Raw genomic sequence first — 16,386 nt, forward strand, 5'->3', positions numbered from 1 at the left:
TCTTTGTCCACTTCTGTTGTCAGCGTCACGAGAATCTGTTTCTTTTTGTTGTATCATCTTGCTGCGTCAGCTCTCCGTGTGTACAGCACCATTCTTGGGCAGGCTGCACTTTCTTTTGTGCTGGGCGGCTCTCCTTATGGGGCACACTCCTTGCGCGTGGGGCTCCCCTACACAGGGGCACCCCTGTGTGGCACCGCACTCCTTGCACACATCAGCACTGCACGTGGGCCAGCTCCACATGGGTCAAGGAGGCCCAGGGTTTGAACCGCGGACCTCCTTTGTGGTAGACGGACCCCTATCCACTGGGCCAAGTCCGCTTCCCTCCAATCTGTTTTAGATGATGTTTTTATTTTTATTTATTTTTTTTTTTGAGGTACCAGGGCCAGAGATTGAACCTGGAATCTTGTATATGAGAAGCCAGTGCGCAACCACTGAGCCACATTGGCTCCCCTGAGTTGGGTTTTTTGTTTGTTTGCTTGCTATTTGGTTTTTTGTTTTTAAGGAGGCACTGGGATCCAAACCTGGGACCTCTCATGTGGGAAACAAGGTATTCAACCACTTGAGCCACATCCATTCCCTTAGATTAACTTTTTTGGTTCCCCTCCTTTTTTTGCCAGTATACCCACTGCTGCAATAAACATTTTTAAACATGTTTTCTATTACACATTTCTGAGAGTTTTTCTAAGATATAAACCTAGGGGTGGAATTTCTGGATCATAAAATAAGTGAACATTAATGCATAAAGTACAGGACTCCCATATAGTCACCCTGTTATTAACACCTTACATTAGCGTGGAACATTTGTTACAATTGATGAAAGCACGTTTTGAGTTCAGTACCATATATATAATATAAAATTTCCTCTTTTAATCACATCCAATATATAATTCAGTGCTGTTAATTAGGTCACAATGTTGTACTACCATCAGCACACCATCCATTACCAAAACTTTACAATCAACTGAGATAGAAACATTATACAATTTAAGCCTTAACTCCCTGTTTCCTACCTGCACCCCATTCCTTGTAATTTATATTCTAGATTTTGACTCAGTGAGTTTGCTTTTTCTCATTATTTCATATCATACAGATCATACAATATTTGTCCTTTCGTGTCTAGTTTGTATCTTCAGGGTTCATCTATGTCTTTTATGTGTCGGAACTTCATTCCTTTTTATGGCTAAATATTACAGTGTGTGTATATACTAGATTTTGTTATCCATTTATTAGTTGACGGACACTTGGGTTGCTTCCATCTCTTGGCAATTGTGAATAATACTGCTGTGAACATTGGTGCACTAATATCTGTTTGAGTGTCCACTTTCAGTTCTTTTGGGTACATATCTAGGAGTAGTATTGCTGGGTCATAACTTTTTGAGGACCCGCCAAACTGTCTTCCACAGCAGCTGCTCCATTTTACATTACCACCAGCAATGAATGACTATTCCTGTCTCTTTATACCCTCACTTGTAATATTCCATTTTCTTATTATTAGCTGCTCCCAGGTCTCTCATTGTGGTTTTCATTTGCACTCCCCTAATGGCTAATGATGTTGAGCATCTTTTCATGTGCTTTACAGTGATTTGTATGTTTGTTTTCTTTGAAGAAATGTCTATTCAAGTCTTTTGCCCATTTTTTAATTGGGTGATTTGTCTTTTTGTTGTTGATTTGAAGGATTTCTTTATGTATCCTCTATAGTAAACCGTTATAAGAATATGTAGTTTTTAAATATTTTCTCCCATTGTGTAGATGATAGTTTTATTTTCACGATAAAGTCCTTTGATGCATGAAAGTTTTAAATTTTGACTGGGTCCCATTTACCTATTTTATCTTTTGTTGCTTGTACTTTGAGTGAAAATTTTAAGAAATCATTGCCTAATATAAGGTTCTAAAAATGCTTTGCTATGTTTTCTTCTAGCAGTTTGATAGTTCTGGCTCTTGTATTTCGGTCTTTAGTCTGTTTTGAATTTGTTTTTATGTAAGGTATGAGGTAGGGATCCATCTTCATTCCTTTGCATATGGGGATCCAGTTTTCTCAGCACCATTTGTTGAAAAAACTATTCTTTCCCCATTTAATGGAAATGTCAAAAATCATTTCACCATCAATGTAAGGGTTGATTTTCTGAGATATCAGTTCTGTTCCCTTGGTTTGTAAGTCTGTCATTGTGCCAATACCATGCTGTTTTGATTTTGTAGCTTTGTAATAAGTTTTAACATTGGGAAGTGTGAGTCCTATAATGTCATTCTTCTTTTTAAAGATGGCTTTGGCTATTTGGGGCCTGTTTTAAACTTCCATATAAATTTGATGATTGGCTTTTTCATTTCTGCAAAGTAGGTTTTTCGAATCTGCAAATCATTTTGTGTAGAATTGACATCTTAATATTTGGTCTTACGATCCGTGACCATGGAACATCCCATTTGTTTGGGTCTTCTTTTATTCCTTTTAGCAATATTTTATAGTTTCCTGTGTACAAGCCCTTTACATACTTGGTTAGATTTATTTCTAGAATTTTTTTTTAGGAGGTACTGGGGATTGAATCGTACATGGGAAGCAGATGCTCATCTACTGAGCTACATCTACGCCATTTTCCTGGATTTTTTATTCTTTCAGTTGCTCTTATAAATGGAATTTTTTCCTTGATTTCTTCTTCTGATTGTTCAGTGCTAGTGTATAAAAACGCTACTGATTTTTGGATGTTGATCTTGTACCTGATATCATTCAGTTTTATAAGATGGTGTCAAAGTGTTGCTGAAGTAAATGGACAGAATTTCAAGTCCACCAGTGGTGTATATGTTATCACAGATTCATGTCCTTACCAACATTTACTGGCTTGACATTTTTGCCAAACTTAACAAGTAGAAAATATGGTCTTGGTGTGTTTTCCTCATTACTAACAAGGTTGAGCATTTTTTAGCCTATAGAAGTATATAATTTCCCTGTATCCACTTGTGAAATAAATGCTTGTTCATGTCCATTGCCCATTTTTCTATCATGTTAATTGCCTTTTTCTTATTGATTTCCAGAAATTCTTTATTCTGGACACTAATCTTTTGTTGATTATGTGTGTATTGCAGATCTATTCTTCCAGTTTTGTCGCTCCTCTTTTCACTTTATGATAAATATTTTTTAAATTTTTATATGAAATAATTTTAGATTTATAGAAAGTTGGAAAGATTTACAGAAAGTTCAGGGAGTTCTCAAAGACCTTTCACCCAGTTTCTCCTAAAATTACATAACTTAACCCTAATATGTTTGTCAAAACCAAGAAATTATCATTAGTACATTATTATTAAGTAAACTACAGGTTTTATTTGAATTTTACTGATTTTTCCACTCATATCCTTTTTCTGTTCCAGGATCTAATCCTAGATACCAAATTGCACTTGGGCTTTATAGTATCTTTTCATGGACAAATATTATTTATCATACTGTAGTTGAACTCATTTTCATTTCTTCTATTATTAGCATTATTGGTACCTTGCCTAAGACACCTACTGTTCTTGTGATTTATTTTTAAAAGCTTTATAAACGTTTGTCTTTCACAACTTAACCATTTTAGAATTGAATTTGGAAAGCATATTAAGTAAAGATCCAATTCCATTTTTTTCCATGTGGATAACAGATTTTTTCCAGCACTGTTCATTGGATAGCCCTTCAGTTCTCAATGATCTGCATGACTACTGCTGTCGTGGTTCTAGTTTCCACAAATGTGTGGGTCTTTCTCTGAGATGTCTAATAAAATTCATTGGTCAGTTTGTCTACTTCTTCAACTATATCCCATTGTCCTAAGGGGAAGTCTAGATACTTGATAGGACAAGTTCCCTCACCGTATTCTTCAGAAAAGTCTTAAATATATTTCACTTGTTAGGCTTCCATATAAACTTTTTTCATTTTGTTAAGTTGGGATTTTGGTTGAGATGGTTGTGAGCCTTTGGTTTCAGGAGAATGGACATCTTTACTATATTAACTCTGTCTATCCATATATGGTATATCTCTTTGTACTAATTTAGGTCTTATTTATTGTCTCCCAATAAAAGTAAATTCTTCTTAAGTACCTTGTTTTTTGTTACGATTGCAAATAGTATATTTTTAAAACTACATTTTTCCCATAGCTGTTGACATAGAGAAATGCAACTGTTATTTGTAAGATTGATTTACTCAAATTTCAGAATTCTTATTAATTCTAGTAATTTGTCTTTAAAGTTTTGGTTTTCTATGGATAATCATCTCATCTCTGAATAATGACAATTTTACTTCTTTATTTTTAATCTTTTTTTTTTTTAAGATAATTATTTTATTTATCCTTCCCCCACCCCACCCCATTTGCAATCGCTGTGTACTCTCTGTGTCCATTCCATTTGCTGTCTGCTCATCTTCTCTTTAGGAGACACTGGAAACTGAACCTGAGACCTCCCATGTGATAGGCAGGAGCTAATTGCTTGAGCCACATCCACCTTCCCCTTTTCAATTTTAACAATTTTATTTTTTTCTCTGATTTTTACAATGCATTCTTCTTTCTTTTATGCATTGTTGAATACAATCTTATATAGAAGGCATCTTTTCTAGTTCATCATTAGGAATAATGTTTGCTGTAGATTGTTGCACTATACTGTATCAGAATTAAGTTTTTTTAAAAAACACGAATAAGTATTGAATATTACCAAATGCTAATCTGCATAATTTGTTAATGTTGTAAATTGACTTTATAGATTATTTTAATATTAAAATTATCCTTGTGTTTCTGAGTTGAACCCAACTTGATCATGATGTATCATGTTTTTTATGTACTGTTGTATTCATTTGGTATCAAAGTTTTATCAGCTTCATGGATCACTTCCCAACTCATTCTCTTTTCTATTCCCTAGATCAGTAAAACTCACCTGTGAATCTGCTGGGCCTGGTATTTCCTTTTGGGAAAAATTTTAAGTAATTATTATTTTTTAAAATGATTAAATATAGGAGCATTCAGGTTTTTGTTTTTCTTTTTTCTTTTTCTTGATCAAATTTTGCCAAGTCATGTGTTCTAGGAATGTGTCCATTTCTTGTAAGTTTTTAACTTCATTTATAATTTCAACCTCCTTACTAATATCATTTAAAAATTCAGTTTTATTTTATAAAAATGGTATATGCTCATGGGAAAAAGTAATTCAAACAGTGCATAAAGTTAAAATTTTTCAAACATGTCGTCACCTATCACATATAAGTTTGTTATCATTTGGGTGGCAGTCTATTTTTGCATCTCTGTATTTATACATAGAGCTTTTAAATGCCTTTTTTTGTAAATCTTGGAAATACAAACATTTAAAAGGACACCAAATTATGAGCATTTTCTTGCATCATTCATTAGTGTGAGAAATCATCATTTTAAATGCTAAATAGTAAGAGAATGGCTCACTAAATCAATTTGTACTGAATAATGCTGCAGTGAAAATTCTTGTATTAAATCACCACATGACTCTCCTGGGTAGTATACATTTTACTGTACTTAAAGAAGTAAAGCCTCATTTTCAATAAATTATTTTAGAGCCCAATTAACCCTTCCAGTGGTGTCTTGTGCTATATAAGGCCCTCTTCACAGTTTATCTTCCATAAATCATGTAGGCTTTAGAAGAATGGATGTTATTTTAGAGAGAAACAAGAAAAATAATAAGCATAGCAGTTGAAACTGTATTAGAGGTTATTTTATTTTATAATTCTCTTTGTTCCATACAAGATTTCTAGTGGCTTGTAAAAGGAGCATTTAAAATGAAATCGTCTTTTAAAACTTGAAAACAATTAGAATAGAAAATCAAGACTAGAGAAGGGAGCAACCCTGCTATATAGGCCATAAGCTTATCTGAGATAATAAGTTCGATTTTCACATTTGGATTTGAAAGTCTTGGAGTATCATCAAGGGAGATACAATTCTTTAATAGAAGCTTATGTAAAAAGAGGAAGCATACCAGCTCCTCAGAGGAATTTTTCCTAATATTAAGTAAAAATGAAATTGGAAAAAAAAAATGCCTTGTAAGTAGCTTCATTTTGGGAACAGTGAATGATATGGAATCTACAATCCCTGAAAACAGGTGATGCTTTAACAGGTTTTATTTGGCTATTTCTGACAACATTCTTTAGCTTTATCATCAGGGTCTATTGGACCCATTTTTAGTTTTTGATTTCTTTGAATAGTTCTGACTGTTTGTTTTTTTCCCATAACTTTTATTCTTTCTCAGAGACCTTAAGAACAAAAAGACACGTTAAAAAAAGAGGAAAAAATTCATTTTTTCTTTCAATTACCTTATAAGTCCAATGGACTTTTCTTGTCTATCTTGTCACCTTTTGCTCTTTCATCTTAGGAATTATTTTGCCATTAGTCATCAATTATTCCCACATATAGTAAAATAGACTAAAGTAATAGAAAATGGAAGAATGATGGAATCACCTGAAGGATGAAATAATAGTAAAAGAAATCATTTCTAGTCATTATTCTTCAGTTTTCAATTGCATTGCCCAAAGTATGACATGATCTTTTAAGAAGCTATAAAGGAAGTTTGGAGACACAGCATCTTTTTGAAAAGTCTGTCCTTCCTCCCTCCCTCCCTGCCTCCCTTTAGAACTACCCATAATAACAGTGAAGAAAATTAGCAGGACAAGATGGTTCAGAGTAATTAAATGAAATCACAAGGTGCATACAAAGAGACAGCAGCACTCTAGACTGTATAGTGATGGTAAAAATGACAATAAAAGTGAAATCTCAGATATATATCTAAGGACACCAAAAAATATGATATTGTCATCCAGTCATTCCACTGGGAGAAATTCATTACCCAGTATTTTGTGACATGAATCTGTGTCATCCAGTTTTGCTAAAAACATGTTGACAGTACTTTTATGATGAATGAGCAAGGAGAAGAATCAGTATTAATAAGTTAGAACCTATTAGACATGGATTTTATAAGTATTTACAAGTTGTATATATTCCACTAAATCACATTCAAAGACTCTTATCCATTTGGGGTATATATCCCTTTAAAGTCAGGAAAATATAAAATGAAAATTTGGGTTTGAGATGTGGCTTAAGTGATTGGGCTCCTACCTGTGACATGGGCTGGCGGGGGCGGGGGGGAGGAGGTCCCTGGTTCAGTTCCAGGTACCTCCTAAAGAAGACAGCAAGCTGATGCGATGGGCAGGTGCAGCAAGATGACGCAACAAGATGATGCAACAAGAGACACAAGGAAAATTTAATGAGACAAAACAAAGCAGGGAGTGGAGGTGGCTCAAGCAAGCACCTCCCTCCCACATTGGAGATTCCAGATTCAGTTCCCTATTTCTTCTAAGGAAACAAGGAAGGTGAACAGATACACAGCAAGTGCAAGCAGTGAGTGGGTGGGAAGAAATAAATAAAATTAGTCTTTTAAAAAAATAAAAGCCTACATGTTTACATCAGTGTTTGACTTGATTAATTCACTTTATAATGAACCTATATAGCTGGGTTATTGAATAATAAGTAGGAACCTATGTTAAAGGAAAACTTTTTTTTTTAAGATTTAGTTATTTTATTTTATTCCCCACCCCCACCCCAGTTGTCTGCTCTCACTGTCCATTCACAGTGTGTTCTTCTGTGACTACTTCTGTCCTTATCAGTGGAACGGGAATCTGTGTTTCCTTTTGTTGTGTCATCTTATTGTGTCAGCTCTTCGTGTGTGCAGTGCCATTCTTGGGCAGGCTGAACTTTTGCGCTGGGTGGCTCTCCTTACGGGGCGCACTCCTTGCGCATGGGGCTCCCCTACACGGGGCCACCCCTGCCTGGCAGGGCGCTCCTTGCGCGCATCAGCACTGCGTGTGGGCCAGCTCCACACGGGTCAAGGAGGCCGGGAGCTTGAACCCTGGACCTCCCCTGTGGTAGACGAACATCCTAACCACTGGGCCAAGTCCGCTTCCCAAGGAAAAACTTTTTAAAACTATTTTTATGCTTAGCTATGTGGTTCTTGCAATAATGCCCATTTTATTTCTCTGGCCATTTGTTCTTTTCTTTCTTCTAGCTTGATAAAGATGATATGGTATATATGGAAGCATATGACAAATTGTTGGAGTCCTGGCTAATTTTGGTCCAAGATGACAAACATTTCCACAAAGGCTTTTTTACCCAGCATGCAGTTCAAGTGTTTAACTCCTATATTCAGTGCCACCTAGCTGCTCCTGATGGCACAAGGAATTTGGTAAGTTTTAAACCAGATGATAATCAAAAATCATCAGAGACTGATTATGTATTGTGTAATAATTGTGTAATATTAGAATTTTACATTGGAGTCCCTCACATTTGCTGAGAGCATTAAACTGGAAGGAAAGTGATCCCCATTGTCTAAATGAGTTCTTTTTTATGAGAGATGTTGCTTGTAGTTACCCTCTTTCTTTTCAGTTGTGAGTTATCTACCTGTGTCTTTATAGTTGTCAGGCAATATAAGTTACTTCCTGTATCCAGAGAACCATGGATTTAAAAAATGTCAAATCCTTTCAATGACAGAAGTTAAATTCTCTGGGTCATGGGTTTGCAATGAACTGTATTTATGGTAGGGGTAAATATCCTCCACTTTTTTCTCTTCCTTGTTTTCCCCCTTCTTTTTGCATCTAATAGGGCTGTCAACACAATTAGAAAAGGAGTCCCTTGGCAACCATACTATAAGGTTGTCTCTGTCCAGCTCTGCCTTTCATCTTCAGTACCAGAAATTATACATTATCAGCAGAAGTTAGTGTTACTGAAGCAGATAGTGCTTCAATTCCTCATTCTTTATTTCTTTTATCTACAATAGACTGCCAATGGTGTGGCCTCTCGTGAGGAGGAAGAAATAAGTGAACTTCAAGAAGATGATCGAGACCAGTTTTCTGATCAACTAGCCAGTGTAGGAATGCTAGGAAGAATTGCTGCAGAACACTGTATACCTCTTCTTACAAGGTACAAACAGTCCAAAGAAACCCCATGGAGAAAATATTCTATATTCACAATTCCCTGGAGAGCACTTAAAGTGTTTAAAGACTTTAAACACCCCCACCCCGTATTCCAGCACACTGGAACAAATGGACAGAAACATACTCATGATTGCATTCCTTGGCATATACATTTGGAGCACAGGCACTACAGGATAGATGGCAGAGAGATTATGGAAAACATGGTATGAGAAATGATTTGACCCATGTAAATGAAAACTTGGAATAACCAATTTGCAAATGCCTGTTGTAAAACTTGATTGTTTGTAAAACAGTGTTTTAATTCTTTGTCATAAACAGTAAATCACAATTGCTATAGTGCTATGAGAATACAGTTGTGTACTATAATAAATATATTTGTATATGTGTTTTTGTGCTAACATTTTAATTTATGTTTTCTAATAAATGAAGGTTATGTATTATTCTAGGTCTTTGAGTATCAAATTTTATGAAGCTATTGTTTTGTGCTCCTTTTAGTTTATTAGAAGAAAGAGTAACAAGGCTCCATGGTCAGTTACAAAGGCATCAGCAGCAATTACTTGCTTCACCTGGTTCAAGCACCATTGACAACAAAATGCTTGATGATCTGTATGAAGATATTCACTGGCTCATTTTAGTGACAGGTTGGTCGGTGGTTCTTTTTAGAAATGTAATTGCTAACTGGGCAGTTGAAGCCTTAAAAGAAGCTTTGTATTTTAAAAACTTTGATCCTTACAAAGTATTGAATGAAATTTGGATGTAGCTGCTAACTGTCAGAGCTATGGATACATTTTTAAAAATAACGGTTAACATAATGCCGATTGTATACCAGATGTTTTATGTGGATATCATTCATTTTTCATAGTATTCCACTGCATAAGTACTGTTACTAGGTGGTATTGTTATTATTTTTATTATCCCCATTTTATAAATGAAGAAGCTGAGACTTAGAGAGTATGAGCAACTAGGCCATGGTTACATTGCTTTTGATTTTTAGAGCAAAATGCAGATCTAAGCAGTCTGATTTTTAAGGTCTTCACTCTTAATCACCATGCTATTAGTGTTTTCACACTTTGAATAATCAGAAAAAAAGTCTTAACTTTTGAAAAGCTATTCCCAAGTATCAAAATTTGATGGAGATGATAGAATTCCTATTAACTTTATAGAACATATTACTGAAATTTATCAAAAGGTTGTAGATTAAGAAAACCTATGTGTCACCATGAATTATAAATTGGTAAATAAAACATTTGTCCTTTTCTCTATTTTTAAGGGTTAAATCAGAGACAATTTTTCTCAAAAAGCCTGAAATTAACAGATTAGCATTTATAGTTTATTTTTACTTCAATTTATATGATGCATATAAAGCAAATAAAACTGAAAACAAATATAGTACAAGTTGATAAATGTAGATTTGTTAAGTTGTCATTTTTAATTTTTTTTAAACTGAAGGCTACCTCTTAGCTGATGGTACTCAGGGAGAGACTCCGCTAATACCTCCAGAAATAATGGAATATTCCATTAAGCATTCATCTGAAGTTGACATTAATACAACACTTCAAATTTTGGGATCTCCAGGAGAAAAGGCTTCTTCCATCCCAGGGTACAACAGAACAGATTCTGTGATTAGGTAATATGAACTCTATAGCTGTGCTCTTGTAATTTATACTGTTTTATAAATTCTGAATTGATGGGTAGATGACTTGAGTTTTATAAATTCTGAATTGATGGGTAGATGACTTGAGTTTACTTTCTTTCATGTATCAGATTTACAAAATTAATCTGATACATGAAAGGAAATAAAAACTTGGAGAAGCCTTGAAATACAAAAGGATTGCAAGTACTACATATTGATAAGCAATGCCACTCTAGTGAGAATCGATAGCTATGTCCAGTACTTGAGGGTAAATAATGTAAAAGTATTCTGAATACAATGAGACTTTGAACGGACATTCAATCTGATGTACAACGAACATATCCCTCATCCACCTGAAAGCAGTGGTGATGAGCTTCCAGGCACCCTAAAGGAAGGGAAACAGAATTTGAGATTCTTAGAAACCAAATGAAAGTTAACATGTATTTATTGTCTATGAAAGCCAAAATCATGTTTCAGTGGCTAAATTCTTAAAGAAAATTGTATAATTCCTTATAAAATGGAAATATTTGTATGCATATATGCATCGATGAAACTTTGGAGCACATCTTCCTAAATATTAATGGCAAAGTATTCATTAATTCTTAATGATGAAATTGAGGGGTAAACCTGGGCTAGATTTGCTCCTAAAAATGGATTTGAAAACAGCATTTTAAAATTCATAATCTTTATCTTTAAATTTTAAGTTGTAGGCAGAGATGTTGGTAATGATAATAACTTTGTTTTATTTTTTCATCAATATGAAAAGTAGTAACAGGACCGACTGACCCTTTTTTTTAATGCAAAAATGCCTGGCTATCATTTAAACCCTTACTTAGAAAATATGATATTTTATAAAGTTGAAATATTACACTAATATGAAGGAAATAGTTAGGGATTTATTTCCTTTATTATTATAGTCTTTTGTTTGAAATAAAATATTGAAATGCTCTGTCTAAATAGTTTTCTCTCCTTTGGGATTACTGTAGGCATTAGATTCAGCGTTTGTGGAAATCACTGCTTTTGGTTTGGGTCTTGGTGAATGTTAATGCCAAATGCAATTCATTTCAGGGTACTGCCTTTGATATATTCTCTGTCATATTTCTTGCCTGGGCAGAGGAATGCTTTCCTTGTATTTTAAGTGCTTTTTCAACTTTTGCCAGTCCCAGGGATCAGTATGGGAGCAAAACACTTTGGTATCTGAGAGCACAGACTATGGAGGGTTGAGGTGAGAGGATTTGGACAAAAAATCAATCCCCTTACCTGAGGCTAAACTTTTTTAGTCCAAAGAATTTTTGCAAAACTGAATGGAATATTAGAGAAACATCCCTTGTTTGATTTTTTTTTTTTACAGTACTTCACATTACTTAAATAAGAAATTATCATTTAACAAATAGTTCTTGAATATCTACTATGTACCAGGCACAATTCTAGGTTATTTGGGATACATCAGTGAACAAAACAAAAATTGGCCCCCTTTTAGAGCTCCATGTGGGGGGAGAGAGATGATAAATAAGCGTTTATATGTTAGAAGACTAATTAGCACTGTGGGTAAAAATCCAAGCAGGGTAAGTGGTATAAAGAGTACAAGCTTTAGGGATTGTTTGTAATTTTGAATAATATAAGCCTTACATGGAAGGTGACTTTTGAGGAAAGACTTGAGGTTGGTAGCAGAGGTGGCCATGAAGATATCTGGGGGAAAAGCATTCCAAACAGAGTGAACAGCCAGTGCAAAGGTTCTAAGGTATGCCTGCTATGTTCAAACAGCAAGAATGCCATCTTGGGTTGAGCAGGGTGAGGTAGAATTTTGTAGGAGATGAGTTAGGAAAATTAAGACATGGTCTTCTGGCCTTTGTAAGGTCTGGCTTTTGCTCTGAAGTAAATAGGGTGGTGTGGTAAAGGTTACAGTGGAAAGAATAATATCCGTGTTTGAAAGGTTAGTCTGACTGCTGCACTGAGAGTAAAATGTAGAGGGCGAAGATGGAAGCAGTAGGCCAGGAGGGAGATGCCGGCTCCCAGACCAGAAAGAGTGGCATGGTGGGGAGGAGCTACGGAAAGCTCTATTTGATTTACAGGGCTAATTTTTGTTTTATGAAATGAAATGTTATCCAGGTTTAATTTGAAACATGGGAAATTTTGTTGGCTGTCTGTAACATAAAGTGTTTAGATTAAATGCTTAAGTAAAGGAAGTCAGATTGGAGAATCAGCCTTGGGACATCAACAGTTAAAAAATATTTTGATGTCTTCATCAGTTGGTTTTTCAACTGCCTGTGTGCCAGGATCAGAGGATCCAATGAAAGTATGGTGAGAGTGGTATAGGAGCTCCTGGGTTCACCTCGCTTATGGGCAGGGGAGGGCCAGGAAAAGGGCTTCTTGGAAGAGACCGTATCTAAGCTGCTACCCAAGACTGAGTAGGAGTTTTCGAGGAAAACCAAAGAAGGGGAAGGGGTATCTCAGGCAAAATCCAAAACTTAGGCAACGGCCTGGGAATGAGAGAACATGGCTCAAAGCAAGAGGAAGTTTGATGTGCTGGTATATAAACATGGAGGGGAGGAATAATGGCCACCCTGATGGAGAGTTAAGTGTTGGCTGGGCTAATGAAGTAGGATTGAAAATGGGGAAAGGACTTGAAGCAGGCCAGTGGATTAATCAGATTGTTTTAGAAGCATTTTACTGTGGAAGATAGCTATAGGAATAAAGAGTGACAAAGCAAGTTAGCAAGCATTTTCAGCAGCAGTGGTGGCAGTGAAGGTAGAAGCACACAGACGGCTTTGAAGGGTCCTTCTGATATAGCTCTGTAGGACTTGGATGATTGGCTGAACACCGCAGTGACGAGGGAGGAAGGAATCAAGAAAGGCTCCCAAGGGATCCTCAAGTTTATCTTCCTGACAATTGCCTGTAGCACTCTTTCATTACTTATCCTTTCTCCCACTTCATAAAAGGGGAAAAAGCCCTGCCTTATTCCGAGCCTTTCTGTAATGGATTGGCAGGTGTGAAAAAACCTGCAGCATGCCAAACAAAGGAAAGATAAAACTAGTGTGGTGGAGAGCGTGAATGACCGAGTAATGAGTAGTACTGTGTTTTACAATTCAGGAAATTTTCAGCCCTTTGCAAAATTATTAAAAATAACTTTTGAGGTAGATCTCTGATTTGGGGCATGTAACTTGAAATCTATTTATTTATGATATCTCTTAAAATGAAAAATAGGAATCAAATGTTCAACCCTACATATACTAGCAATAATATTTATTCACTGATACATGAACTAACCATGAAAAACAAAGCCCTGCTAAGTTAATCTCATTAAGACATGCATAAACATTTATTTTTTATGTTTAATAATTTATATTTGTAGTGTTTTGGTCAATTGCATAATAATAATATCACTAAATCTAGAAGACATTTTTAAGCAGTCTTATGATCATTGAAAATTTTGTAAAGTTTTACTTCAATTTATAGCCTTAATAGTTGTTTCAGAAAAGTATATAGTTATGTAAATAAAATATTTAAGCATTTATTTATTATTTTAGGATAGTGCTCTATTGAGGAAGTAAATTTAAGTGACCACTTGAGAAAAACAATATAAAGTTTCCAGCTGTTATAGAAAAGCTTACTTATTTTTTAAATGGATGATGGTGGGTATCAAAACACTGTGATAATCAAATATCAGTGCATAAATTTGAAGGACTAATGCAGCCATTTTATTGCAGATTTTGTTGATCTGGATACAATATCATTTAAAACTAATCTTACCAGGAAAATTTGATACATCAATTTAAATGTATTGCAAGGTAGTTGGGTTTTTCGTTGTTGTTCACATATAGCCCCTAAAATAATTTTCAAAAATTTGAAAACTGGTGGTATAGGAATGTATAGTGAAAAAGAAAGAATTTACTGATAGAACCCTAAACCGACCTAACTTAAAGACGGTCAGAGGAAGAGGAGACTCTAATGAAGTCTGAGAAGTAGATTAGTTGGAAATCTGGGAAGAGTGGGGCTAGGAAAACTGAAAAGAAGAAAATATTTCAAAAAAAGGGAAGTGGGCAGCAGTGTCAAGTATGCTGAGGCATCAAGTTGGATTAAAGAACTGAAACATGGCCATAAGATTTAATTACAAGAAGATAGTTTCAGTCTTGTGATAGCAGTGGAGAGGGTGATAGAAGCCAAACTTCAGGTGATTACAATCCATGTCTTGGCAGTAATATTTACAAAATTGTGTTATAATGGTTATTTATTGGTTCTTTCAATTCCATCTTTGTTTCTTTGCCTTTTGGTAAAGTTAAGTTAAAAATATATCACTTCTGATTATGTCCTATCTCCCCCATTGCCATTCTCACTTCCAGAACACACTTTTTAATTTACCTGCAATATCATGCTATGTTTTTGAAACCACACAGCCATATTTATTGTTTAGTATAGGAATTGACAAGATGTGCAACTACATAGGTAATTTTTCTAGCAAGATTTTAATTTTAAAATAACAAGAATCAAGTGTGTTAGAGCAGTGAGTAGGGCTGTCAGCTTCATAGACAACAGTTGATAATCAGAACATTATAAATAAATCACTTATCATATCTTACACTGTAACACCACTGTGATGAAAAACAGCTAGCCTTGGGATTTTTAAGGAGTAAAGGAGTACTGAAAGAATTTAGCATGTATTCTGAACATTTTATTGTATATATTCATCTTCAGTCTGAAAATTCTCTGTAGCCTGTTATGCTGAGATTGGCACATCACTTAATTCAGGCATTGACTCTCTTCCTTTTCTTTTTCCTGTCTCCTACTTCCTGAAAGGTCAGAAATAAAATGGGATAAATTTATTTATAAACTGTATTGGTGAAATTTTCAAGTATAACCTGATCTAAATCCAGAGAGTTAAGAAACATAAAAGAACTTAAAAATAATATATGATTAAACAACCAATAAATAAATAAAAGAATAAATGAATTCTGTTTTATATCTACAGACTGTTATCTGCCATTCTGAGAGTTTCAGAAGTTGAATCTCGAGCAATAAGAGCAGATCTAACTCATCTACTAAGCCCCCAAATGGGGAAAGATATTGTTTGGTTTCTAAAACGCTGGGCAAAGACTTATCTCCTGGTGGATGAAAAACTGTATGATCAGGTCAGAATGTAAAACTGTTGAACTTGATTTGGAATTATGATGACAGCTATAGAAGTGGTTACATTTTTCTTGGTGATTTTTCATCAAATTGTAACTGCTTGAAAACTTGAACATCTTTCATTTGAAGAGAGCTGTATGAATGGAAGCCATTTAAATAACTTCTTAGAGCATATCATTTGATTCAGTTTATTTTAACAAATACTAAGTTTCATATAACTATTTGGGGATGGGTTAATTTAAGTTCTTTGTATTTTATAAATAGCGTTTCAGCATGTTAACATGAGAACAATTAAAGTTAATAGGAATATCACAATGCAAAATATGGGTGGATTGAGGATGTCCTTCATTGGATTTACAGAAATAAATGCATTTATAAAATCAATGTGAAGTAAGCAGTACTTCAGATTAATGTGCTTATTTCAATTTTTGTTTTTGTTTTTTTTCTTAATGGATTTTCTTTCAGCTGATCTTTCTGACCTTCAAAAATTTGTGTTCTCTCCTAAGATAAGTTTGCCATTCAGTACAGCATTTGGAGCAGATACAGAGGGTTCTCAGTGGATTATTGGCTACCTCTTACAAAAAGTCATCAGTAACCTCTCAGTATGGAGTAGTGAGCAGGACCTTGCAAATGACACTGTACAATTACTTGTTACTTTGGTTGAAAGAAGAGAAAGGTAAGC

At 34.9% G+C, this 16,386-nt stretch overlaps 1 protein-coding gene across 4 annotated transcripts in view; it reads left to right on the plus strand.

The window, feature by feature from the left end:
* Positions 1-16,386, plus strand: part of XPO4 (exportin 4) — a 112,158-nt gene that overhangs the window by 75,833 nt on the left and 19,939 nt on the right. For all 4 annotated transcript variants that reach the window (XM_004467531.4, XM_023591450.3, XM_071208187.1 and 1 more), the window contains 6 exons: positions 8,023-8,199; positions 8,791-8,933; positions 9,443-9,588; positions 10,397-10,574; positions 15,547-15,706; positions 16,211-16,380. In XM_004467531.4, coding sequence (XP_004467588.2) covers positions 8,023-8,199; positions 8,791-8,933; positions 9,443-9,588; positions 10,397-10,574; positions 15,547-15,706; positions 16,211-16,380 — 974 coding nt within the window. The remainder of the gene's footprint in view (positions 1-8,022; positions 8,200-8,790; positions 8,934-9,442; positions 9,589-10,396; positions 10,575-15,546; positions 15,707-16,210; positions 16,381-16,386) is intronic.

Source organism: Dasypus novemcinctus, chromosome 15, assembly GCF_030445035.2.
Source record: "Dasypus novemcinctus isolate mDasNov1 chromosome 15, mDasNov1.1.hap2, whole genome shotgun sequence".
NCBI classification, from domain to species: Eukaryota; Metazoa; Chordata; class Mammalia; order Cingulata; family Dasypodidae; genus Dasypus; species Dasypus novemcinctus.